At 42.0% G+C, this 26,919-nt stretch overlaps 1 protein-coding gene across 1 annotated transcript in view; it reads left to right on the top strand.

Annotated features, from left to right (window-relative positions):
* Window positions 1-7,606: 7,606 nt before the first annotated feature.
* LOC311229985 (myosin heavy chain, fast skeletal muscle-like) overlaps window positions 7,607-26,919 on the top strand; it is a gene marked incomplete at its 5' end in the record, with an annotated part of 29,765 nt that continues 10,452 nt past the window's right edge. Inside the window, 23 exons of the mRNA XM_084316104.1 lie at window positions 7,607-7,807; window positions 9,482-9,625; window positions 10,811-10,967; window positions 11,054-11,081; window positions 13,232-13,346; window positions 13,432-13,524; window positions 14,094-14,157; window positions 14,266-14,364; window positions 14,446-14,549; window positions 15,457-15,595; window positions 15,711-15,829; window positions 16,403-16,552; window positions 16,679-16,849; window positions 16,935-17,241; window positions 18,856-18,923; window positions 19,100-19,187; window positions 20,291-20,408; window positions 20,512-20,635; window positions 21,308-21,444; window positions 22,193-22,448; window positions 24,083-24,325; window positions 24,414-24,590; window positions 24,675-24,820. Of these exons, the coding sequence (XP_084172230.1) occupies window positions 7,607-7,807; window positions 9,482-9,625; window positions 10,811-10,967; window positions 11,054-11,081; window positions 13,232-13,346; window positions 13,432-13,524; window positions 14,094-14,157; window positions 14,266-14,364; window positions 14,446-14,549; window positions 15,457-15,595; window positions 15,711-15,829; window positions 16,403-16,552; window positions 16,679-16,849; window positions 16,935-17,241; window positions 18,856-18,923; window positions 19,100-19,187; window positions 20,291-20,408; window positions 20,512-20,635; window positions 21,308-21,444; window positions 22,193-22,448; window positions 24,083-24,325; window positions 24,414-24,590; window positions 24,675-24,820 (3,248 nt within the window). The remainder of the gene's footprint in view (window positions 7,808-9,481; window positions 9,626-10,810; window positions 10,968-11,053; window positions 11,082-13,231; window positions 13,347-13,431; window positions 13,525-14,093; window positions 14,158-14,265; window positions 14,365-14,445; window positions 14,550-15,456; window positions 15,596-15,710; window positions 15,830-16,402; window positions 16,553-16,678; window positions 16,850-16,934; window positions 17,242-18,855; window positions 18,924-19,099; window positions 19,188-20,290; window positions 20,409-20,511; window positions 20,636-21,307; window positions 21,445-22,192; window positions 22,449-24,082; window positions 24,326-24,413; window positions 24,591-24,674; window positions 24,821-26,919) is intronic.

Raw genomic sequence — 26,919 nt, 5'->3', positions numbered from 1 at the left:
TTGAGTCACCAGCCACCAGTGGTGCACACACGTTATCTTGACGTGAGCGTGCATACTCAATAAAGAGCCATGCAGAAAACACAACGTAGATTTATTGTACACACAAAGGACATGCGCATAACTGTGGACTGCAGCACCTTCTGCTATTCGAAACATGCAGCGTGTAGAGTGTCGCCGTACGCCAACAGCAACACAAGAGCTTAACCGACGGCCCTATTGAATATCTCTACGGCTCCCAGGGGAGCGTCTGCATCTTCCGAGGGGCGTGAAATGTATCCTCTCAGCTGCCTCCTCCATCCCTCCCAGCCAGGCGCAGCCGGTCATGGAGTTATTAAGAGTCTCTGGCAGCGTCCAACAGGAGGAGCAGCCGACGGGCTCCCTGGGGTTGATTCTTGGCGACACAAATAGATTAGCCGTCTGAAAATCTCACACCCCCCGGAGCTTAGCGGTTTCACTCCATTTTGACCGACACGAAGGGTTCGTTTGCAGTTGATTTTACTTAAGTAAAAGTAGAAATACCCATATAAAATAGTAGTGAAAGTAAAATACCTCCGTTCAACATTCGACTTGAAGGAACACGCCGACGTTAGAAGAAGTCTTTATTTGTCATGCAGCAACACACACACATGTAAGATCGGTGACACACGGGAACACACGCACACAACATGCAAGCTAGCCTATAGCTTAGCACAAATGAATGGAAGTGGATACGGATCAGCTAGCCTAGCTTAGGAAAGGTTTTTGGCCAACAGCTAGGCTAACTGACCTGTACTGTATCTGCATACCGACATTATGTTTACTTCAGATGTAGGCTACACTACACATAATGCACCTTTTGAAAACAACTTTACGCATAGGGGCTCGCTCTAGGTCAGAGGGTGGGGGCAGTTAGCTGCCTCAGCTTTAGCTAAATGTCAGGCAGTATCAGCTGGCAATGGCCAACTGTTTGCCGCTTGTGGCAAATATTGCCATCGTTGACATTAAAGGAATAGTCCTGATTTTTTTTTAACCATAGTCGTATTTCCTGCTTACCAATGATGCTGTTGATCGGTAGAGTTCTTTCTTGGCACGGTCCATGCTGTTGCTAGCTCTGGCTAGTTAGCCACGAAAGTAGCATGTAGCATGCAAAGTCAACGAATAAACCTGAGACAGCTCAGACTGACTGAATCTCCACTTTGCAAGCTCTCTTTTTTATGCTTATAGTGATGCCCCTCCTTCTGCAGTCATACCAACCTACTGGTTCAACAATGCTCCAATCACAATCTCGTTGCTAAGGGTGTCGTGTGTCTCTGGACATGTTTTGTTGAGTTGGCTCCAATCCAACTCACCGAGACCCCACTCCCGATACACCCTGGCAGGGCTGGTCTGTTGGGCCATAGGCGAGATCCTGGAAATTATACACAGAGAGAAACACTGTAACTGGTGAAATGTATTCATAGAATGTCATTATTCAATCATCAGTCAGTGTTTCTCTCAGACGTTGAGCAAGGGGGGGGGGGGGCCCTAGGCGACCGCCTGTATGGCCTGTAAGATGGGCCGGCCCTGCACCCTGGTACCGTATCTTAAAGGTTCATTGCAATCAAAATGACTTCAGAAACTCAGGCTAGGCCTCCATGTACTTGTAGATGTTCAGATATAGACTGAATTGAACCCATCAGACATAGACTGAATTTTATCTCTTACATTAGTTACAATGAACCACAATACTAGTATTGGGAACAGCATGGATTGAGCTGAGAACAGACTATCGTTTAACATTATCATTGGTAAGCAGGAAATAGGGCTATAGTTCCAAAGATCAGAACCACCCCTTTAAATGTCTTGACTGTGCAGATGGTGCACTCAAGCTTCATTTATACTCGAACGTGGCTGGTCCAGAAGGTCGGAGCAGCTTCGTCCACTATTGGCAGAAAATTGGCAACATTTTCATTTTGTGGGAAGCTATTTAATACAAACCTATAACTGAACTTGATTGTAACTAATGAGCAGTGAGGGGGGAAATAAAAGCAGGGTTTTAATAGATTTTTGAAAGACTGCAAGACTTCAACCGATAACTTCATGAAATATGTGGAATATGAAGAGTAGAGCTTTCATCGCAGGTTTCAGTGGAAAATCGTAACTTTCAGGTTTTCATTTTCTCAGTAAAACATCAATGAGACCACTGGCCTTCGTGAGGCATAACGCTCAGGGTCAGAGGTCAGCGTAGTCTATGATGTCTGTCCCAGGTTTGACGTCAATTCAGTCCTTCTAATCTACCCCCACAATGGAAAGCATCTAACACAACGTGTTGGCATTTTATTAAGTTATTAAAGGGATCAACATGTCATCCTGAATCTTTTTTCCCTTGTTCCCTCTCAGCTGTCTCATCAAGTTGTGATGATTGAAGCACCAGCACCGCATTGCAATCTATTTAGATTTGACAAAACGCTGTATGTAACAAGTTTATTAAAGCAAAATGTCAATATAACACTTCAATATAAAGTCTAAAAAGCTTACTTTGTTTTCCAATACAATCTGCATGGAGAGATTCGCATGTGCAAGAGGTGTGTTTGCAGGATTCTCTTAAGTAAACAAACAAAAAGAATACAAGCAATAAATGTAATTTTAGATCCTTCCATAAGGTTGACACCTTATTGTAGCATCAATGTGGCCTTGAATTAAAAGACCTGGAAAAAGTACTATGAAAAAGATCACAATACCGGGCATCCTGTATCGATAGCATACAGCGTGGAGGGAAAGTACTGTATCACGACACCATGTTGTATCAATATTTCCCCAACTACTATTAAGTTACTATTGGTTCAAATCATTTGAAGAATTTACGTATAACAATCAAGACAATCAAACAGAGCATAAGATCTAAATGCCAGTAAGCAGGCAGCCAATATCTCACTAGTAATTATAGCTACTCACACAACTGAAAAGACACATGTACAATACCATATGATAATGATGATGAATCATAATTACACTTATAGAAACAAGTAGCATTAAAATGCAAATCAAAACCTTAACTCAAGCAATATTCACTTAAGCGTTCCGTAGTTCAAATTCACTGAAAATGTACTCACGACCCCTTACTGTAAATGTAAACATCCGTGCTCTTCCTGGTGGGCTAGATGACTGGAATGCTACTTGAAACTCACCTTGGTCCGCTATCCTGGTCCCAGTTGTTACCGCTTGACAAATGAAGAAGCTGACAGAGGAGGGGGGGGGGGGGATCAAAGGCCCGAAACAACAATAAGCCTCTTGGAACATGCGGCATTTGGCTGCACATCAACAAGCGCTGCTATATTTGAATTTTGTCCTAATAAGAAAGAAGTGTTTGGGACCAGGTATCGAGTGTCACATTTTCAACGAAGACAAGAGCTCATTATATCTCGTGGGTAACCGCTTCAGAATTTCTTAACCTTCTTTCCTCTCTCTGTCACAAGTGGATCGTCTTTCCAGAGTCTACATGTACTGGCTGTCGTCCCTTGTATTATAACCTCACGGTGAAATACGCCATGGACTATCTGCCACATTCTTGGCAAAACAGCTGGGCTTACAATCCCTCTCAACAGCTATGAAAACAGTAACTCTTTCTACGGTATCTGGTCAGGTGGAACCATTGTTCTATTGAGGAACCAAACGGCTCGGAATGGCATTTTCATGAGATGAAAAAAGAAAAGAAAAAACATTTCAAACTTCCAACACATTTAAAACAGAATCTGACTCAATGTGAAGTGAAAATCTCGAGGGAGCAGGAATGGAACCCATCACTCAATAGCTGAAGACATTTGGAGATTGTGTCACAGCCCCCTGTGGAGAGCTAGTATGGACACAGCTGTTGGCTGTGTTATGACAAATAATCTCTTTCACGGTCTGATTTAATTTGGACCTCATCATCGGCACTCATTTTCTTTTTCTTTGAGCAATTTATGACTTGTACAGCTTCTGCAACAGTATATCGGTGACATTTCCAGGCTTCCCCACAGCTAAAGAAAGATCTACTGTTGAGCCAGAGGATATTAAAAACACATATTAGTCAGATCTTTGGACCGAGGTTCACGACCGCTGACCCGACCTTGAGCAAGAACAGAACCCATTGTAACCCCTAATGAAATGAGAAATATGAGACTAAAATGTATTTCAAAATTCACAATAGATACAAGAAATTGTGGGGAAACTATTTGCCAAATAAAAGTGGAAAAGGAAATAGAACTAAAAGCTTAATAAAAAAGAAAGTGAGATAAAAAAAAAAGGGCCCCCAAAAGTGTGGTGGTGGGTTGAGGAAAAAAGGGGGGGAAATTCTGGGATCTAATTTTCTCCAGATTTATAGTGATAAGGATTTCTTGCCACATTCCTCATCCCTCATCCATCCCCACAGCCTTTTATAACAGGTCTCTCGTGACATCACGTGGCAAATAATCTCCCGAAGAACAATTCAAAGCGTCAACCCCTCCATCACCACATCCAAGGGTGTCAATGATCTAGTATGGAAGCCATGACTTAAAGCCGGTAAGGGGACAAGACAACTAGACAACTCTGAGCGTGATGTCAGGCAGCATGACCAAATAGAGCCAGACATGTGCAGTGGACCCCTTCCTGCCACCATATAAAAAGGCTGAGCAGGTCGCTTCCGAAGACAGACCAGGCCAAGGTAAGTTGCTAAAAATTTCAGATATTATTGGGACTCATCATCCGACACAGATGCTTGGTCTAAACGCATGCATTACGGCAATACAAAATGTTTGAGTTATTGGATACAATACAGATATTATTGGAGTTGCCTCGATCTAGTTGTGTTTTTTCCCCTTTTTTTCCCTCTGTAAACTGAAATTCACTTTATTGACAAGAAGACATAGAACTTCTGAGGACGTTTTCATGAACTTAATGCAGTGACTCACTTTTGCAGTGATCTGCACAGAGCCCCGCCAGAAACATCCTGCTCACTTGGTGTGTCTGCACGGTAAATATGACACAACTACACACCTGTTTTAGAAGAATAACCTGAGAGAAATGGTTTTGAAACATCACAGACATTTCTGTGATATTCCAAATCGCTGGATATTAGGCTTGGTGTGGAGAGACACACCAACGAACATGAGAGGGAGTCAATAGTGAGCTTAAAGGTGCTATAGATATATGTTGGCGGGTCCAAAATGAATGTTGTTGTTTACATGTTGGGTGCATGTAACCCCTCCCTACAGCACTTCCCATTTCCCCACGTGGAATGTACCTGATTGGATAAATGACATGCTGGTGCTCTAGTGCGACATCTGGTGGCTGAATGTTATCTATAATAACACATTTAAAGGAGAACAAGTTGAATGTACAGTATGTGTCTAAAATACATGTATAATATGCAAAGCTCAAGAACTGTATGTTGACTTGGCTAAATGTTCCCTCGTTGTGCATCTACTCTGCGTTGATACTTCAATGCCCTGTTCTGTTCTGTTTTCCAAAATAATGTGAAATCGCATTAGTAGACGGCGACACATAATTGTGCCTCAATGGTCGGTGGTGATCCTTGTGTCTTCTGGCGGATGAAAACATTTCCTCTCAAGGGTGGAATAGTAGGGGACTGTTGCATAAGTGTGCCTTCAATGATGGATAGGCCTACATCTGGAATTACAAGGTGCAGTGGGGGAAAGAAAAATACTATAAAATACATTATTGTTGGTGGCTGGGTGGCGCAGCGGAGATTGCGCTCGTCACCAATGCAAGAGACTCCGGTTTCGAATCCGGGTGTCAGCATTGCCTCCGGCTTGGGCCAGCCATCATACTAACTCATTGGCAGAGTTAGAGGGTGGAAGTCGATGGGTGGGGATTTGGACATTGTGGACAGCGACTCCTACAGGTCGGTTGGGGGACGCCTGCACAGCAGAGACAGGAAGTAGCGGGGGTAGTGTGAGCCTCCCATGCGTTACACCTCGCCATTGAGAGTCCGCGCTGTCTGGTGAAAAGATGCGACAGGCTGCCTCCTCGTGTACCGGAGGGGACACGTGATGCAAGGCTTCTATCCTCCCTACAACCGACCAGTGGGGGGCATAGTCGAGCAATGTTCAAGACAGGGGAGGGGAGAATTGGAAATACGAAATTGGGAAAGGAGAAAAAATTGATAAAAAAAGAAAAAATACATTATTGTTTATGCACTAATTGCATACAATGAGGAAGAGAAAGGCCAATGAATAGATTATTATCTACTGTACTGTATGTACTGACGACATGCAATGAGGATAACAAAAGGCCATTGAATAGATTATTTATTCTATGCACTAAAAACATGCGATGAGGCAAATAACATACAGCACTGTCTTTCCAAATGCTTAATGATGATAGTTTACGTTTATTTTAATATTTTTTACGCAGGGACAGTGCACATTAATCAACATATTCAGTTTCCACATCAATGTAAATGTGCCAGAATTGGCTAATGAGCTAGTTTTCATCTATAGTCCCTGCCTAACATGCATGTCTTTATGATAGACGTTGTACAGTAGCAAGTGTAATACATACTTTATGCCTTGTCTCCACTAGCCAGGGTTTAGCCGTCTGGCACACAGTGAGAGTCTCCATTGTCTTTAGAACCTGGCCAGACCTGGCTGGACCCTGGCTGAGACTTGACACCTTTCACAACCTGCCCAGACCTGACTAGATCCTGGCTGAGACTGACACCTTTCACAACCTGGCCAGACCTGGTTGGGACTGATGTATCATCATGATGTATCATTGTGTACCACAGTTCAAGATTCAAGAGGTTTATTTATCACATACATACCAGGGCATACAGTGAAATGTGGTTGCTGGTGTGAATAGCAATAGCAAGTTTCCAAGAAATGCAATGGATACATTCCACAACCCATACCATACCATACCATACGTACCATGCTAGACCATGGCTATAGCCCCAGCCAGGCTGAAAATAGCTAATGGAGACAATGTAAGAATATCCTTATTCTTGCTATAGCTACACATTTGGAAGTACATGGAGAAATGGAGTAATGGTTGCTAACGGGATTCAATTAGATTCAAATGTATTGACATTATACAACACAAGTACAGTACAATGAAAATAAGTTTGGCATCCAACCAGAGTGCAAATGTAGCAGTAAAGTGCAACAGCAATATACAATGTGCAGTGCAGGTGATTAAACTAGGTAAACCTAGTTACAGCACATAGCTACTTACAGCATGTATTATATATCAACTGTAATACGAAGAAGAAGAAGAAGAAGAAGAAGAAGAAGAAGAAGAAGAAGAAGAAGAAGAAGAAGAAGAAGAAGAAGAAGAAGAAGAAGAAGAAGAAGAAGAAGAAGAAGAAACTTTATTTGTATATCACCTTTCATATATTGCAGTCCAAAGTGCTTCACAGCAGTAATATAGACATAAAATAGACATAAAGTAGATATGAATAGAATAGAAATACTTTATTCATCCCGAGGCAAATATAGGCATACAATGAGCATACATTTGACAATGCATAGAGTGCAGACATAAAATGCAGTAGAAATAGACATAAAATGAGCATAAAATAGAAGCAGTGCCATGAAATAGCTCTCAAATTACATTGTTTGATATAATGAGAAAGTAGCCTCTGTCCCCCTCCCAGTGAAGAGCCGTCATGGGAGACGCGGAGATGGAGTGCTTCGGCCCGGCGTCGGTGTTCCTCCGGAAGCCAGAGAGGGAGAGGATCGAGGCCCAGAACACGCCGTTCGACGCCAAAACGGCGTACTTTGTAGCCGAGGCAAAGGAGATGTACCTCAAAGGAGTTCTCCAGAACAGAGAGGGTGGAAAAGCCACTGTGAAAACTATAGATGGGCAAGTGAGTATGAGAATCAAACCATAGAATGAATAGGCTATAATAAATGTAAATTAATATAAGATAAGATATTCCTTTATAAGATCCCCTTGGGGGATTTCAGGCATCACGGGGGAGGGGGGAGTGGAGGTACAGGTATGGGCAGGGTAATAATAATAATACATTTATTTTATATATAGCGCCTTACATAAGGTATTTCAAAGCGCTTTACATACATTACATTATGGTATATGGACAAACACAGTACATGGACTTCCACAATGACAACATGGTGGGGATACTATAGAGAAAGGGAGACAGCTTAGAGACAAGACAGAGAGAAATTTTTTATAAATAATAATACTAAAATATAGGTGTGTACAGATGTGAAAATGTAAGTGATGCAGGGGTTGGAGGGTCAGGAGTGAGGGTATGCAAGGTGGAACAGGTGGGTTTTGAGGTGGGACTTAAATGTTTCTACGGATGGGGCTTCTTTGATGTGTGATGGGAGTTGATTCCAGAGTCGGGGAGCAGAGGAGGAGAATGATTTGTTTTCTGTGGACTTAAGGCGGTAGTGTGGTGTGCTCAGAAGGGCTAAGTTGGATGAGCGGAGTGAGCGGGAGGGAGTGTAGGGTTGAAAGAGGTTGTAGATGTAGGCAGGTGCTAGGGAGTGGAGGGCTTTGTAAGTGAGGAGACAGATCTTAAAGTCAATCCTATACTTAACAGGGAGCCAGTGAAGTGAGGAGAGGACAGGTGTGATGTGGGAGAATTTGGGGCAGCGGGTGATGATGTGGGCTGAGGTGTTCTGAACTAGTTGACGTTTATGGAGGGATTTAGATGTTGAGCCAATGAGTAATGCATTACAGTAATCTAGACGGGAGAAGATGAGGGCATGAACCAGCTTTTCAGTGTCGGAGGGGGACAGACAGTAGTGGTCTAATGCGGGAAATGTTCCTGAGGTGAAAGTACAGTAGCATGTGATTGATTGATTGATTTAAAACTTTATTAACAGATTGCAGAATGGGTACAATACAGTACGGCTCAATACACACAATTGTTAAGACCAGAGAAAGACTTTCGTCTTGTTTACATCAGGGTCCCCCATTTTCAACTCATCAGGACATTTATGACATACATGACATACAGGCATGTCTTGGTGATGTTATTGATGTGTGGTTCGAATGATAGTTTGGGGTAAAAAAGAACACCCAAGTTTTTCACTGTGGGGGAGGGGAGGATATAGTGGTTGTTGATGGATATGGAGCAGTCAGGGTTTTATAATAGAGAAAGAAGTATATTTAACCTTTATTTAACCAGGTAAGTCATTAAGAACAAATATCTTTTTTACAAGGCACAGCCTGTTTATGGATAGGGGCAGGGGGTAAAAGAAACAAAGTTAAAACAGAACAAGATTAAAACAAGTAAGACAAACAGAGCCATACAAATCATCCAGGTGCTAGTTTAGGAGCAGTTGCAGGTGTCAGTATAAATGTCCATGATAGTATCCTTGAAAGCTGATTTGGAAATTCAATTGTCCAGTTTTAGACTTTTTTTTGTAAATTGTTGACATAGATATAAGCAATAAAATGTAATCTGAATATAAAATACGAGAAGATTAAATGGTATAAACAGAGGTGCAGATGAGGGTCTGTATGCCCTGTCGGTCATATTATTGTATGTTGTCTCACTTTCACCCAGGCCCTCACCGTCAAGGAGGACGAGATCCACCCCATGAATCCTCCAAAGTTCGATAAGCTGGAGGACATGGCCATGATGACCCACCTCAGTGAACCAGCCGTGCTGTATAACCTCAAAGAGCGCTACGCAGCATGGATGATCTACGTGAGTGCTTCCGGGGCGGGGAATCAACGTTCAACTATAGACGGTTTCTAGTTTCATTTCATTTTAAACCTTTATTTAAACTCGAATGGCAACTTGGGTTTCCCTCATATACAGTCCCGTTGAGTGTACATACAGATATAAGCAAAAAAGGCATATCAAATCACACAGCATAAAAAATCACATCAATTAGTCAAGTAAGGATAACAATCAATTAAAACATGTACACCTTGATTGACAATGGATGGAGATCAAGGTTTTAACTCTGCAACAGAGGGGAGAACCTCAAGCTTTAAGGACTGTTGGAGTTCATTCCAGATCACTTTGAAACCATCTATATGCAGTCAAAATCATTCAGACGACATCAAATATTTGCCATCCATGTTTCATGCTTTCATGAGAATATGTGACCAGGCGCAGAGGTTAGGGTCTTGTTGAGCCATCTTCAATTTATTATTATTTATCTTACGTGATATGAAAGTACAGGTTCATACCTTCAACATAAGCCATCACTTGTACAAATCGGACAGATACTTTTCAATCTATGTCTTATTAACCATGATTATACCACAATCTTTTTGAGCCAGAGATCTTCAAAGCTTGGAGCTGTTTCTTTTAACGATGCATGCTAAACTACCCAAGAGCTGACACAGCCTCAATATGACACAGTATGTAATAATAATAATAATAACTTTATTCGTCATGCAGTGACACACACATGCGATGGGCGGCACACACACAGGAACACACACACATGCAATTATTTTTTTGGGTCACCGATGAGATTGAGTCTCTGCGCTTGACCCATCCCGTCGTCCTTCCCCCAAAGGGCAGCCGGGAGCAGCCCCGGGGACCAATCCAAGTGCTCCTGTCCGTCTTGGTCAAGACGCGACAGCGTTAGCTGTTGTGCATGTTTTTACATTGGGTTTATCTTATCGGGAGGGGAAACCCTTGCGAGCACGGGGAGAACATAGAAAGGCTCGGGAGATACCCCACCTGGGTACCTGGCAACCCCAAGCGGGAATCGAACCCTGGACCTTCTAGCTGTGAGGCGACAGTGTTAACCACTACACAACCGTGCCGCTCCTTAAAGTAGGCTACATCAAGTGAGAGTTAGTGGACTATGGGCTATGAATGAATAAATACTTACATGACTGTTAATGTGAAAATTATTCTCCACTGTTACAGACCTACTCCGGGTTGTTCTGCGTCACGGTGAACCCCTACAAGTGGCTCCCGGTGTACGACTCTGTGGTTGTGGCAGGATACAGAGGGAAGAAAAGGGTTGAGGCCCCACCTCACATCTTCTCCATCTCTGACAACGCCTACCAGGCCATGCTCACAGGTACCAATCGTTTTATAAGCTAATCCTGAATGGCTGCACTGTATGAAGAACATATTTTAATTATGCAATTTTTTTCTTACTTGCAGATAGAGAAAACCAGTCTATCCTGATTACGTAAGTACCACAGATAAACAAGGGTAATGGCATTGTAAAGTTTTGTATGTACTGCATTTTGGTCGTTCGCCCTTCACCTGATGGGTGAATGACCATCTGAGCGCCCGCATCCACCTGCCGCATATTTCTGGGCGCAAGCATCTTTTGTCAATTGATCCCAATGGGGAGGGAGCATAGCCGCCTATAGGAAATGCACTGCAGTCGGCTTCTTTTTTCAGCGCTTTTCACCTTTTTTGTGTGGCAGCACCCAGCGTTTAAAGTTGAAACATTCTGAACTTCTCAGAGCGATGCGCTGAGCACATTTTCAGACAACCAATCATATCTACCACTCTGTTTGTAACCTGACACCGGAGTTGCCTGCCTGCCTGCCCACAAGAGACAGGAGCAGTATGAGCCCACAAATACACTAATAACTACACGAATACACTAATAAAAAGCTAATAAAAAGCAAATGGTGAACTGTGGTGTCAGGCAATAACTATATATATAATTAATATACAATAAAGTGTATTAAAATATGCTATATGTGCAAAACCGCAGCAGTAAAATACGATAAAAAGATGGCTGTCGCTAGATTTCTTTCTCTCTGTCATCTCGCTACAAGATGCGCTTCATCCCAGCACTACCGGCGCACTGCCAGCGTTTTTCAGCTGGAAATGTGAGCTAGGTGGACACATGCCCTGATGAAGGTCAAATGACCAAACATAGTACCTAATAATGCTGATTATGAGTGACGAATGACGACTAAAAGATTTGGGTAGATTTCTCATTAAGGATAAAACCACTAGAGAGTTATGTAGGCCTAATTACTAGAGGTCGAGTTGACCTAGGAAGCAGTGGAAGATTGATGTTTAGTTGGAGACCTTGGGTGCTATGAAGAGGGCATTCCGTATTCATTTTGAAGCTGAGAGGACCATGTCAATAAATGTGTGTTATCAAAAGAATACTGGAGCCTGTGTTGGTTGTGTATCATATCTAATGGGGAGCTTTCATTCGGGTGACTTTCTTTAGCATAAAACAACACAACACAGAGATCTAAGGAATATAGTATATACAGTAAAAAGTCAACGAAAGCTAACAAGAATCTTGTTGTGATACGTACTCCCCTCTTGTGATACGTACTCCCCTCTTCTTGTGAGACGTACTCCCCTCTTGTGAGACGTACTCCCCTCTTGTGAGACGTACTCCCCTTTTACACACCTGTCTTAAGACATATACCCACAGTGAAAAACGTGGGTGTTTTTTTTGACCCCAAACTATCATTCGAACCACACATCAATAACATCACCAAGACATGCTACTTTCACCTCAGGAACATTTCCCGCATTAGACCACTACTGTCCCCCTCAGACACTGAAAAGCTGGTTCATGCCCTCATCTTCTCCCGTCTAGATTACTGTAATGCATTACTCATTGGCTCAACATCTAAACCCCTCCATAAATTTCAACTAGTTCAGAACACTCCAGCCCGCATCATCACCCGCTGCCCCAAATTCTCCCACATCACACCTGTTATCTCCTCACTTCACTGGCTCCCTGTTAAGTATAGGATTGACTTTAAGATCTGTCTCCTCACTTACAAAGCCCTCCACTCCCTAGCACCTGCCTACATCTATAACCTCCTTCAACACTACACTCCCTCCTGCTCACTCCGCTCATCCAACTGAGCCCTTCTGAGCACACCACACTACTGCCTTAAGTCCACAGAAAACAAATCATTCTCCTCCTCTGCTCCCCGACTCTGGAATCAACTCCCATTACACATCAAAGAAGCCCCATCCGTAGAAACATTTAAGTCCCACCTCAAAACCCACCCGTTCAACCTTGCATGCCCTCACTCCTGACCCTCCAATCCCTGCATCACTTACTTTTTCACATCTCTACACACCTATATTTTAGTATTATTATTTATTTTCTCTCTGCCTTGTCTCTAAGCTGTCTCCCTTTCTCTGTAGTATCCCCACCATGTTGTCATTGTGAAAGTCCATGTACTGTGTTTGTCCATGTAATGTGTTTGTCCATATACCATAATGTAATGTATGTAAGGCGCTATATAAAATAAATGTATTATTATTATAAAATACATTTATTTATTTATTATACATTAAGGGCGTCTCTGTATGATTATTCCCCCCCCCCCCCCCCCCCAGTGGAGAATCCGGTGCAGGAAAGACTGTCAACACCAAGCGTGTCATCCAGTACTTTGCGACAATCGCAGTAGCTGGTGGAGCGAAGAAATCAGAATCATCTTCTGGCAAAATAAAGGTTGGAAAACGTACAATACAAACCCTTGTATGCAGAAGAGATTTGGGGCGTTTCTGAGTCTTGACTAAATTAACTTTACTTCTAGGGGTCACTGGAGGATCAGATCATCGCAGCAAACCCCCTGCTGGAGGCCTATGGCAACGCCAAGACCGTGAGGAACGACAACTCGTCCCGCTTTGTAAGTTTGTTTCCGTTGTGTTCTTTCCCATCTATGTGAGGCCATTGTGATCTTGGGCGAGTTGTGCAAATATAACCAAAGCAACACCTTTCAAACCTTTATTTAAACTCAAAAGGCAACTGAGGTTTCCCTCGTTTACAGTCACATCGAGTGTGCATACAAAATTAAGCCAAAAAAAAGCATATAAAATCATAACAATAAGACAAGTAAGGATAACAATCAGTTAAAACATGTACAACTTGATTGACAAAGTTTGGAGATCAAGGTTTTAAACTCTGCAACAGAGGGGATAATCTCAAGCTTTAAGGACTGTTGGATTTCATTCCATGAGCTAAAGGGGCATCATAGCAAAATGCAGATTTACCCGAGCAAACTCTGGGACCTTAAGGACCAGCCAGTCACTAGAACGGGTTCCATACTATAGGTTCCAACATTCCATTCCAATAATAATATAAGGAGGTAGCTTACCAATAATGATGTAGTATAAGGAGGTAGCCTTAAAAATGTACAAATACCAGTGTTTATTGCGCCTCTCCCTCACACCACGACATCTCAATCTGCCTCAATAGGGAAAGTTTATCCGGATTCACTTTGGAACCACTGGAAAGCTGGCCTCCGCTGATATTGAAACATGTAAGAGTTTTTGTTTCAATATTCACCACGCATTCCCTGCAGTATAATACTATCCGTCCATTGAGCTGTGTTTAATAGGATGTTTCGTGTGGCTTAAATCCCATACAGATCTGCTGGAGAAGTCTAGAGTGACCTTCCAGCTGTCTGCTGAGAGGAGCTACCATATCTTCTACCAGCTCATGACTGGCCACAAACCTGAGCTAATAGGTAAAGACTGTTGATGAGAACTAGGACGTTTACTGATACAATGTACCTGGTCTCTCATGTGTTCCAATACATGTTTTTCAGAGGCTCTTCTCATCAGCAAGAACCCTTTCGACTATCACATGATCAGTCAGGGTGAAATCACTGTCAAGAGCATTGACGATGTGGAGGAGTTCATTGCTACTGATGTAAGTAATGGCTGTAAAAATATATATATAATATATACAGTATATATATATATATATATATATATATATATATATATATATATATATATATATATATATATATATATATATATATATATATATAATGATAATAATAAATAAAAATGCTATTTTAAAAGGGTCCGGTCAATGATACAGCGATACTGTTATTATAGTATTTCATATGTACCTATAAAATCAGCATAGTCTCTTGTCAGGAGGATTATAAATGAGTCTGTTTGACATTTCAGAGGATGTTTTCAAACTTTATTATCTAAAGATGGTAAGTTAGAGTGTTGTGTTCATTCATAGTTAAAGACAGTAGAGGTTTAGTACTTTATTTTCTAAAGATGGTAAGTTAGAGTGTTGTGTTCATTCATAGTTAAAGACAGTAGAGGTTTAGTACTTTATTTTCTAAAGATGGTAAGTTAGAGTGTTGTGTTCATTCATAGTTAAAGACAGTAGAGGTTTAGTACTTTATTATCTAAAGATGTTAAGTTAGAGTGTTATGCAGGGGCGCCACGGTGGCACACCATGTAAGTGTGCTCGCACTATCGCAGCGTCCGGGGTTTGAATCCGGCACAGAGACCTATGCTGCATGTCCTCCCCAAATCTTCCCCCAATTTTCCTCTGCCTGCCATCTGATAAAAAGCTGTAAAAATGCTAAAAAGAAATCTTAAATTTAAGTTAGAGTGTTGTGTTCATTCATAGTTAAAGAGTGTTGTGTTCATTCATAGTTAAAGACAGTAGAGGCTGAGTACTTTCTGGTGATATATCAAATTCACACTCCAAGTGATTTGGATTGATTTTAAAACTACAAATACATTTCAAAACAGACTTCAGTTCTTCAGTGCAAGGGTTCAATTGTTTCTATTGATTTACCCCACAGACGGCTATCGACATCTTGGGCTTCACTGCGGATGAGAAGCTGGGCATCTACAAGCTGACCGGTGCCGTGATGCATCACGGTAACATGAAGTTCAAGCAGAGGCAGCGTGAAGAGCAGGCTGAGCCTGATGGCACTGAGGGTAAGCCACTCTTTCAACATTAGCATTGTGGGAAATTGTTTCGCTAAGGCGTGTCATGAAAACAGTCCTTACATTGTGAAAATGTTGTCCCTTGAATTCTCCCTTGTTTTTTTAGTCGCTGATAAAATCTCGTACCTCATGTGCTTGAACTCCGCTGACGTGCTCAAAGCTCTGTGCTACCCCAGAGTGAAGGTGGGAAATGAGTTTGTGACCAAAGGTCAGACGGTAGATCAGGTAAGGAATAACATCCTCTAAGGCCCAAATTTGTTTAAAGTTTTGATTTATTTGTCACATAAGGTACATGTAGTGAAATGCTTGGTTCTGTATGAGTCTCCTAAGATTGTGCTTCATACAAAAAAATGTATTTAAAAGCTAAAGTTTAAAGGTAAAGACCAACACTATACAAAATGTACAAAATACAAAACGAAAACGTATATATATATATAAAAAGAGGTATAGTGCAAATATGTAGGAATAAATAGATAAAATATGGTGTGATGTTTAAAAAGTGTCTAAAGTGAATGAATGTTTAAGGTGAATGTTTAAAGTGAGTGTGTGCATGAGGGTGTTGTGTGTAGTAAATGTAGAATGGATGAGTGTTACAGTGAGTCCACATTGAGCATCCTGATGGCCTGATGGATAGAAGCTCCTTTTGAGTCTCTCTGTGCTGGCCATGAGGCTCCGGTAGCGCTTGTCTGAGGCAGTTCTTTGTTTGGGTGACTCATACAAAATGTGTCCTTTTATCATATTCATAAATTAACATATGTTTACATCTTTGACAACTATTATCTTTTGCTTTCACCCTAGGTTCACAACTCAACCATGGCTCTCTGCAAGTCCGTCTATGAGAAGATGTTCTTGTGGATGGTTGTCCGTATCAATGAGATGCTGGCCACAAAGCAGGCCAGGCAGTTCTACATCGGGGTGCTTGACATAGCTGGATTTGAGATCTTTGATGTGAGTATAACGATACAATATTCATCTACATGTCAATATTTACAGGTGTATGAAGATCTTCATTTATGCAATCACACTGGGCTTTGTTTCTGTAATAATCTAAGTTTAATTCTCTATGGAAATCAGTACAACAGCTTGGAGCAGCTGTGCATCAACTTCACCAACGAGAAACTGCAACAGTTTTTCAACCACCACATGTTTGTCCTGGAACAAGAGGAGTACAAGAAAGAGGGAATTGAATGGGAGTTCATTGACTTTGGTATGGATCTGGCTGCCTGCATTGAGCTTATTGAGAAGGTGGGTAACAGGCTACACTGTAAAACAAGGTGGTAATGGAATCAATTACATTACATTTCTAATATAATCCTTTCCACTGTGACAGCCAATGGGCATCTTCTCCATCCTTGAAGAGGAGTGTATGTTCCCCAAGGCCTCAGACACCACCTTCAAGAACAAGCTGCACGACCAGCATCTTGGCAAGACCAAGGCCTTTGAGAAGCCAAAGCCGGCCAAAGGCAAGGCCGAGGCCCACTTTGCTCTGGTGCATTACGCCGGGACGGTGGAGTACAGCATCACAGGCTGGCTGGACAAGAACAAGGACCCCCTGAATGACTCAGTCGTCCAGCTCTACCAGAAGTCCTCAATGAAACTGCTGGCTCTTCTCTACGCTTCACATGCTGGATCAGAAGGTATGCGTCTACAAGCATAGCGTATACAGTTACCATACAACATACTGTGTAGCTCACACAGCTCATACGCCACCAAGGAAAACATATATGGATGCAGGGCTTTCCCCAGGATCCCCAAAGGGGATGGTGCTGAGTTGCAACTAGGGGGCTGTGCCCCCCTTCCAGGAGGCAAAATGATTGTCAATAAAGAAAGTAATTTGCTGTAATTTCCTGCAACTTAAAAACATGATTTCAATAAAATAGCAAACACAAGGGTGAATTCCAAATAAGGTTGCACAATAATTTAACGTTGAAAACACACACACGCACACACACAGTGGAACACAGGACTGAGCAGTCACGTATTAGACAATGATGCGTCTGTTTCTAAGCTGGCCCCAAGCTTTCACTGCAATATTTTTTAATATTTATTATTTCTTTTTAAGCACATGGTGGCGCTGGCGTGTTGTCATAGTGGTGTTGTGCCCCTATACCATTGTATTGTATATAGGGGTGTAAGTAACAGTACATGTATTCGTCCCGCGACTTCACGGTACGGACGCCACGGTTCGGTACATCCAGCCATACGACAAATACGTCTCATACGACACTAGGTGAAACTAGGGTTGCATATTTTACAAATGTATGCTCAATATCTTTACTTTACTTTACACTGGCTTACTTTGATCTTTAACGTTCAATATTAAGCTTGTATTGCCAAATTTAGATGATGAATAAAACGTTGAAGCTTGTAAAGGCATGATGACAAGCAGACAGAACAAATTAACAACGCACACTCTGCACTGGGCTGTTTCTCCCCTCCCCTTTACTACAGGTGTCCCTGAAACAAAACCATGAATGAATGATATGTTTGTAACACAGAAGGGTCATTACAATAGGCTGAAAAATTTCAGCCCAATAATGTTAACCAATGGAAAGACACACACACACGCACACACACCAACTTTCTCCCGCGGACTTTCAGTCACAGCTGATCCGAGAAAAACGCACTACATACTTTTCCTGATCATCTGAGCTCCTCTCCAGTCGAGCTGCTGTGGTGTTTAAATCCAAAATATTGATAAATCATCTGCCATTTTTGTGTAACATGGCATCTCTTCTCTAGAGTCTTCTTTCTCTGCTTCACGTGAAGTTAAAGTCTAAATCTACTCTAGAAGTGAAACTGAAACTTAAAAAGCATACACCGTGGGGGGTGGGGGCGGTAGGCAATTCATTTATTCAGTGGATGCCTGAACACAGAATGACACCGGTATCAGTCACTACCGCGGCAAGCATATATGGAACTAAGTATAACTTAATAGAAAATAATTCTATTTCATAATTATTATTATAATAATTATTATAAATATATAATCATAATTATAAATAATGATTTCCCGTTGTACCGAACTCGTACCGATCCGTGACCCCAAAACCGAGGTACGTACCGAACCGTGGCTTCTATGTACCGTTACACCCCTAATTGTATACCATTATTGGATGACATTTGTGGTTTCATCAATTTCACCAGTATATTTGTCGATGTCTCCGATGATAGGAATAAGAGTATATAATTAAAATACTAATGTATTTACTGTGTTCAAGTTAATAATCAAATTTCAACTGTTTATACAGCTGAGGGTAAGAAAGCTGGCAAGAAGAATAAGGGGGGCTCTTTCCAAACGGTGTCAGCTCTCTTCAGGGTGAGGATTACAAATCTTTACTTGCTTCCTTTTTAAATAATATTTAGTGCCATGCTATATTCCTTACTAGAGGCAGTTTTCAGTAACATAGGCCTTGTTTCTGTTTAACCTTCTGTAGTGTGGTAGTGAAAGGGTTAAGTCGGGTCAGTGTCACTTTGTTTTTTGCACTCTTTTAGGAGAACCTGGGCAAGTTGATGACCAACTTAAGAAGCACTCATCCTCACTTCGTACGTTGTTTGATTCCAAACGAGTCAAAGACTCCAGGTAGGCCTAACTGGAATCCTCAAACTTGTACATATTTGCAAACATTGGTCCTCATTCTTGAATGGACATACGTGAAAGTTACCAAGGAATTTCTTTGTAACTCGATTTACATACTTATTCGTCATTCTCGAATGGCTTCGTATTGTAAATTCGTTGTAGGATTTACGAACTTGAAAAGGCAGTCGTAAGTCGGACAGACTGGTGTGTGCCCGTGTCTTCAACAGCTTTTTCTGGGACAAGTCATTGGGGATTGCCGATACTATTGACATCCATGGTATTAAATAATTATAATGATAATAAATACAATAATATTTGTATCATTAACAATTACATTTTGCATTTATAGTCCTGACTCAATGAGGCATTGTGAGCATTACACATACACACGCGCGCATGCGAAATGAATCGTTCCAGCAAAGTAGGCTTCTATTATTCTAATGACTTGTTTTATTAGGTATTATAGTAGTAAGTCCTACATGACATATTAGCATGACATCTCATTTAGTAATGTCAATACTCTTGACTCTTGACAAGCGCACAGTCGTTCAGTATTGGCATTACTAAATGAGATGTCTGGGTTTCATCACCTATACATTGTATGTTACTATTGCACTTTACTGTTACATTTGCACGCTGGTTGGATGGTGTATTGTACTTGTGCTGTATAATGACAATACATTTGAATCTAATCTCATTTTGAGATCAGTCGCAAATCGCTTCCGTGCTACCTGTTGAATGGGTCAGCATGGTGCAGATGCAATGCCGACCCTCTCGCTGTTTTGCACATGGCCCTTGCCGTTTTACACACGCCTCCTTCACCTTATAAGGAGCTGGTGGGGCGTGTCTGTATGCAAATGCAGGTGTACGAGAACGCGTTTGCAGTTTAAGAATGAGTGACGTTTTTCATTCATGAGAACCCTGCGAAGATTTGGGCCACTTAAGGAGACCGTTTCACACGTTCAGGAAATCCGGAGGAGGATTTTTGTAAATTTGTTAGTACGAAATACTAAATATATATATTTACAAAGGTACTTACGAACATGTTCGAGAATGCGGACCACTGTCTTCATGCCGTAGAATCAAGCTTAAGATTTGTCTTGAAGGTCTCATGGAGAACTTCCTGGTCATCCACCAGCTGAGGTGTAACGGCGTGCTGGAGGGCATCAGGATCTGCAGGAAGGGCTTCCCCAGCAGAATCACCTATGGTGACTTCAAGCAGAGGTAACCGACTAAATATCATTATTTAATATACATGATTTAGATTTTGCATATAATTATCTTCAAAATGATGCGATCCATCTAAATCAAATCATTTATGTTTTAGATACAAAGTATTGAACGCCAGTGTCATCCCTGAGGGACAGTTCATTGACAACAAGAAGGCCTCAGAGAAACTTCTGGGCTCCATCGATGTGGACCAGACTCAATACAAGTTTGGACACACAAAGGTAATCGGTTTCTCTCTTATGGGTGTTTTAAGTCTCAAGTGTGAACAGGCAGGGATATTCTGGGAGATATTTCGATATTTTTACAGATATTTCGGGAAGCAGGTGCTCAACCAAAGATATTTTGGGGCATGTTTTGCTGTGGTCTGGAACCTTTTTTCCCCCTCGGGCGACAGTGGCTCAGGAGGTAGAGCAGTCGTATGGTAATCGGAAGTTCCCGGTTTGATTCCCGCTCCACCCGGGCAGCATGTCGAAGTGTCCTTGAGCAAGACACTTAACCCCTAATTGCTCCCGATGAGCAGGTTGGCACCTTACATGGTTGCCTCCGCCATCCGTGTGAGTGAATGGGTGAATGTGAGGAACAAAATTGTAAAGCACTTTGGATAAAAAATGATTTACTCTCTCTCTCTCTCACTCTCTTTCCCCCCCCCCCCCCCCTTACTCTCCTTTGCAACTTGTCTTGCACTGTTGAGCCCTCGATGTTTACATTATGGTCAAAAGCATGACAATAAGTAATTGAATATAATAGAATCCAAGTAACACCAGCCAGAAAGAGGCACTTTTTGACTCTGGGGGGAAGAAGGGCAGGTGCTCAAGCATCCTATGTGTGCACAGTGCCTGTGAACAGTGGGGTGAACAGCGTCAACACTTGTGCAGCTAAACGTTGTGTTTCAGGTGTTCTTCAAAGCTGGTCTGCTGGGTCTCCTCGAGGAGATGAGAGACGATAAACTAGCCACCCTCGTCACCATGACCCAGGCTCTCTGCAGAGGCTACATCATGAGGAGAGAGTTTGTCAAGATGATGGAGAGGAGGTAAGAGGTTTAGCTTTAAACATCAGACAATGTGGGTAGATGTATCAAAGAGGAAGGTACTGGAGACACGGATCATCTTTAGAAACATATTTAATAGGGTGCAAAAAGTCACTGACGTTTCAACACAACAGTGTCTTCTTCAGAGTGATACATGGCATTAGAAAAACACTATGTGAAAACTCTTTTAAATAGTCTGTGTTTCTAATGCCATGTATCACTCTGAAGAAGACAGGGTTGTGTCTATTGATATTTAATAGGGTGATTTTTTGCGCCCTATTCAATATTTTTCTAAAGTAATTTTTCGTAGCAAACATTTGTAGCACCGGTACTCATCTGAACAGGTTTAGTGCATGAACTCTCAAATGGGTATGCTCGTATTATTATTATTATTATTATTATTATTATTATTATTATTATTATTATTATTATTATTATTATTATTATTATTATTATTATTATTATTATTATTATTATTATTATTATTATTATTATTATTATTATCATCATCATCATCATCATCATCATCATCATCATCATCATCATCATCATCATCATCATCATCACCATCATCATCATCATCATCATCATCATCATCATCATCATTATTATTATTATTATTATTATTATTATTATTATTATTATTATTATTATTATTATTATTATTATTATTATTATTATTATTATTATTATTATTATTATTATTATATTTGATTCTAATTACTTGACCCAAATATTCTGTTTTTAATAGGGAATCAATCTTCAGCATCCAGTACAACATCCGTTCATTCATGAATGTCAAAACATGGCCGTGGATGAAGCTCTACTTCAAGATCAAGCCTCTTCTGAAGAGCGCCGAGACGGAGAAGGAGATGGCTCAGATGAAACAGGACTTTGAGAAAACAAAGGAGGATCTGGCAAAGACTCTGGCCAAGAAGAAGGACTTGGAGGAGAGGATGGTTTCCCTGCAACAGGAAAAGAATGACTTGCAGCTACTAATTCAATCTGTGAGTCAAACTGCTGGTAGAAATTGTTATTGTTCTATCACTTATTCTTAACTCATTGACTGCCGGGGATTAGTCGCTCTAGCCACTTTAAAAGATAGGACTGCATCACCTTGTTTGTAGAGCTATAACTATATTCTATATTATAGCTATGGATACAATACTATGGCCCATTTGACATCACCTATCTATCGTTCAATATGTGAAAAAGAATAAATGTTTCCATCCATACGTTCCCGTGTTATACCGTGGTGAATATAAGTATGGTTTTAGAGCGGTCTAGGGTAATTCATGAAATGCTGAGTTATAGCCATACACGTCAATTCCACTATAGACGTTGCCATTTCTTGCCTGTATACGCTATTATCCCGAAATCAAATCTATATAATAGGTATTATGTTCCATCATGAATGCATGAAAAGGGGGGGGGGGGTCGTTTCTGATTATTTGATTGTCAGTAACGGCACTAAAAAACGCTTATCAGCCCGATCGATATCATTGCATTGCAGGATCAAGCAAAAATTGACGTCAAATCGTGATCGGGAGTATTCCAAAAATAATATTCCAATTGTTTGATTGCCATCTGGTATATCCAATGTCCATTTGGTCCACGGCATAATCCACCACAACATATGGATCGGGAATATTTGACGCGCTTAAATGGAACCGAGAGAACCGTTCGCCCCGCCCGAGAAGGACAAATGAAACCAGAGAAATATTTTTTTTAGCATTTTTACAGCTTTATTGGTCACGCAGGACCGACAGAGGAGAGGGCGAACGGGAGGAGAGGTGGGGAGGACATGCGACAAATAACGACAGGAGCTGGGATCGAACCCGGGTCGGCCGCGTAGGTGCGCGAGGCACTATGGTATGCGCCACGAGGGTGCCCCGAAACCCGAGACATTTGGCCATCCCACAGCCCAGGATACAAGGTTACAAAGGGTGCTCGATACCGCCGTCTAGCGTGATGCGGCCAGTATTGCACTTTTACATTCTCAGGCTGATTCCCCATGTTAACCCTGAGTCCGTGTGCCTATAATGAATAGAAATATTGAATAAAAGAAATAACGATCAAATAACGCGTTCAACGATTGGCGCCCAATAACGAGTATACTCGTCGTTGGCGGGGAATGAGTTAAGAATATAATATTCTTATACAAAATATATATATACAGTATATAAGGCGGTGTCACGTGCCTTTAATAGTGTATGGACCTAAAGAATGTAGTGATCTGTTTAAGGGTGGTGACACTGTCGGTGTTGGCGTTGATGTAGTCCACAACGGAGGAGGTGTAGGAGTCAATGTCAGTATGGCAGTCCAGAGTGGCCTGGGTGGGAAACATACTCCAGTCTGTGTGTTGAAACCAGTGCTGCAGCTCAGAGAGAGAGTCAGGCCATGTTTTGGACTGTTCTAACTGAGGGCTTAACATGTTTGATGAGTGGGGTGTACTTGGGTAGAAGAAACAAAGAAACTGATGGTCTGATTGTCCCAGGTGGGGGAGGGGAACAGCTTTGTATTACGTTGGAGGTCAGTGCCAATCTCTTCAAAAACTAAAAACATTTCATACTAAGAAAGGGGCTTGTTAGTGATCGATGGAAGAGCTCTCAAAATCCTGAAATGTAATTTTAACACTTAGGAAGGTGAGAACCTGTCTGATGCAGAAGACAGGTGTGAGGGGCTCATCAAGAACAAGATCCAGATGGAGGGAAAACTCAAAGAGACGACGGAGAGACTGGAGGACGAAGAGGAAGCCAATGGTGAGCTGACTGCCAAGAAAAGGAAGCTGGAGGACGAGTGTTCCGAGTTGAAGAAAGACATCGATGACTTGGAGCTCACCCTGGCCAAAGTGGAGAAGGAGAAACATGCCACTGAGAACAAGGTTGGTACATCATTCATACAGTTTATAACCACATAGGTGTTGAACACTGCAGTACATCAAAGTGCTTTTTGCTATGTCACCTGTATAGGTTAAAAATCTTGTGGAGGAAATGACTTCTCAAGATGAAATCATTGCCAAGTTGTCCAAGGAAAAGAAAGCCCTCCAAGAGTCCCACCAGCAGGTCCTTGATGATCTCCAAGCAGAGGAAGACAAAGTCAACACTCTGACCAAGGCCAACAGCAAGCTGGAACAGCAAGTGGATGACGTGAGACCAATAACACCAATATGTGAATAAAATGTACTTGAAAATGAATAACGAAAGAATAATACTTGATCTTTATTTAAATAGCTTGAAGGTTCCCTGGAGCAAGAGAAGAAGCTCCGCATGGATCTGGAGAGAGCCAAGAGGAAGCTTGAAGGAGATCTTAAACTGGCCCATGAATCCATAATGGATCTGGAGAACGACAAGCAGCAGTCTGATGAAAAGCTCAAGAAGTGAGTGAAATAAATCAGGCCTAAATCATGACTTCATGAACTTCTCCATGAGTTCTTTCCTCTTGTTAATCAGCATTAATTCAATTGAATAATAGTCTTTAACCTAGAACTGGAGAGCCTGGACTGGTCAGAAGAGCTCAGTGGTACACTAGTTGAAGAAACATGGCTTGGTTTCAAAACCAAATTCTCAACAATACTAAACGACATGGCCCCCCTAAGAACCACCAGAGTAAAAAATCGCGCTGAGCCGTGGATGCACTATGAAAACCAGAGACAAAAAATGCTCTGAGTTTCGTAAAAGTCAGTCAAAGCTTACCATTAAAATTTTCAAATGTATTCAAACTAGAAATGGTAACAACAGCTGAGGTACTCAAAAAAGTGAGCGCCCTCCAACCTAACAAGGCCACTGCCATGACAATATCCCCTCCAAATTCCTCAGAGACTCAGCAGCCGCCATCACCCCAGTCATCACACATAATAAACCTCTCCATAAAACAGGGACACATACCCAAAGACTTCAAAATTGCGAGAGTAACCCCCCTGCACAAAAAGGGCAGCAAATTAGACCCAGACTGTTTCTATTTTTTTTTCTTTTTTTTTTTATCTTTTTCCTCCTTCTTTTTCCGATTTTTCTCCCACCCCAATGTTAGTCGTTATGCCAATTCCCAATCCCCTTCCTGGTCGCGTGAATACTTTACCCAAGGCAGTTGTCCTTCCGCGTTTGGTTTGCGCGCCCTGATTGGCCTCTCAGCGCCCAATTGCGTTAGCCCTACTATCGCCGCACTACTCGCTCAATATACTACTATCACTCAACCATCAGCTTTCAGTTCCACCACAGCCCAAGTCCTCGCCCATTTCCTCGTATTGTTTTAATCTCCGCCGTGCATCATATACTAAAACTAACTATCACTCAACTCACTATCACTCAACTCGCTACCGCCGTGCATCATATACTAAAACTAACTATCACTCAACTCACTATCACTCAACTCGCTACAGAGAGATGAAAACAATACAATTGATGCACAGCGGTAGCAGTATAGTGATGCACGGCGGTAGTAGTTAGTGCATTCATTGATGTGCTAGTTAGTTAGTATATTGATGCACGGCGGTAGCGAGTTAGTTGATAGTAGTATATTGATGCAGGTAGGTAGCTGATGTGATGGACTTGTGGAACTGAGAGAAGTTCTGAAAGTTAGAAGCGAGTGTTAGGAGTAACGCGTAGGTAGCTGATGTGATGGACTTGTGGAACTGAGAGAAGTTCTGAAAGTTAGGAGCGAGCGTTAGGAGTAACGCGATTGGGCGCTGAGAGAAGCGGCAGTGGCCAATCGGGCCGCGTAAACCGAACGCGGAAGGACTTGGGGAAAGTATTCACGCTTCCTTGTCGTTGCGCACTCTACCCCCTACCGTCGGTCCGGGAGGGCGGAGACTATCACATGCTTCCTCCGACACATGTGTACTCAGTCCACCGCTTCTTTTCACCTGGCAGCGCGGACTCTCACTGGGAGAGTGTAACGTGTGGAAGGTCACACTACCTCTCCCAGATCCTTCCCTTGCTGTGCAGGCGCCCCGACCGAACTGTAGGAGTCGCTGTTTACAACGACCTGGACCCACCCTCGCCGGGTTTCCCACCCGCTAACACTGCCAATTGTGTTAGTATGGACGGTCGGCCAACTCGGAAGCACCACAGCTGGATTCGATCCCACTGTCTCTGTGGTGGTAGACAGACGCTTAGTCTGCTGCGCTACCTGGCCGCCCCTTCCTGTTTCTATTCTTACCTCCATCTCGAAAGTCATGGAAAAAATGTTATACGAACGGAAAAAAATCGAATCTATGAATTCCAATCTGGCTTCAGAACATCCCACTCCAATGACACATGCCTTCTCTATTTGAACAACGACATCAAACAAGAGGTGGACGCGGGCAAATACTGCGGCATGGTCATGCTGGACCTACAAAAGGCCTTCGACACTGTCAATCACTCCATTCTGATTGACAAGCTAAAAGCAATTGGTTTTGATAGTCTATCAGTGAGCTGGATGCAATCCTACCTGGAGGGGAGAGAACAGATGGTGGAGGTAAACGGTACCCTATCCCCC

The sequence above is a fragment of the Notolepis coatsorum genome (genome assembly GCF_963971535.1).
Source record: "Notolepis coatsorum genome assembly, chromosome: 6".
In the NCBI taxonomy this organism is placed as follows: domain Eukaryota; kingdom Metazoa; phylum Chordata; class Actinopteri; order Aulopiformes; family Paralepididae; genus Notolepis; species Notolepis coatsorum.
Note: the sequence above shows the minus strand (reverse complement) of the source record. Positions and strands in the feature narration are given on the sequence as shown.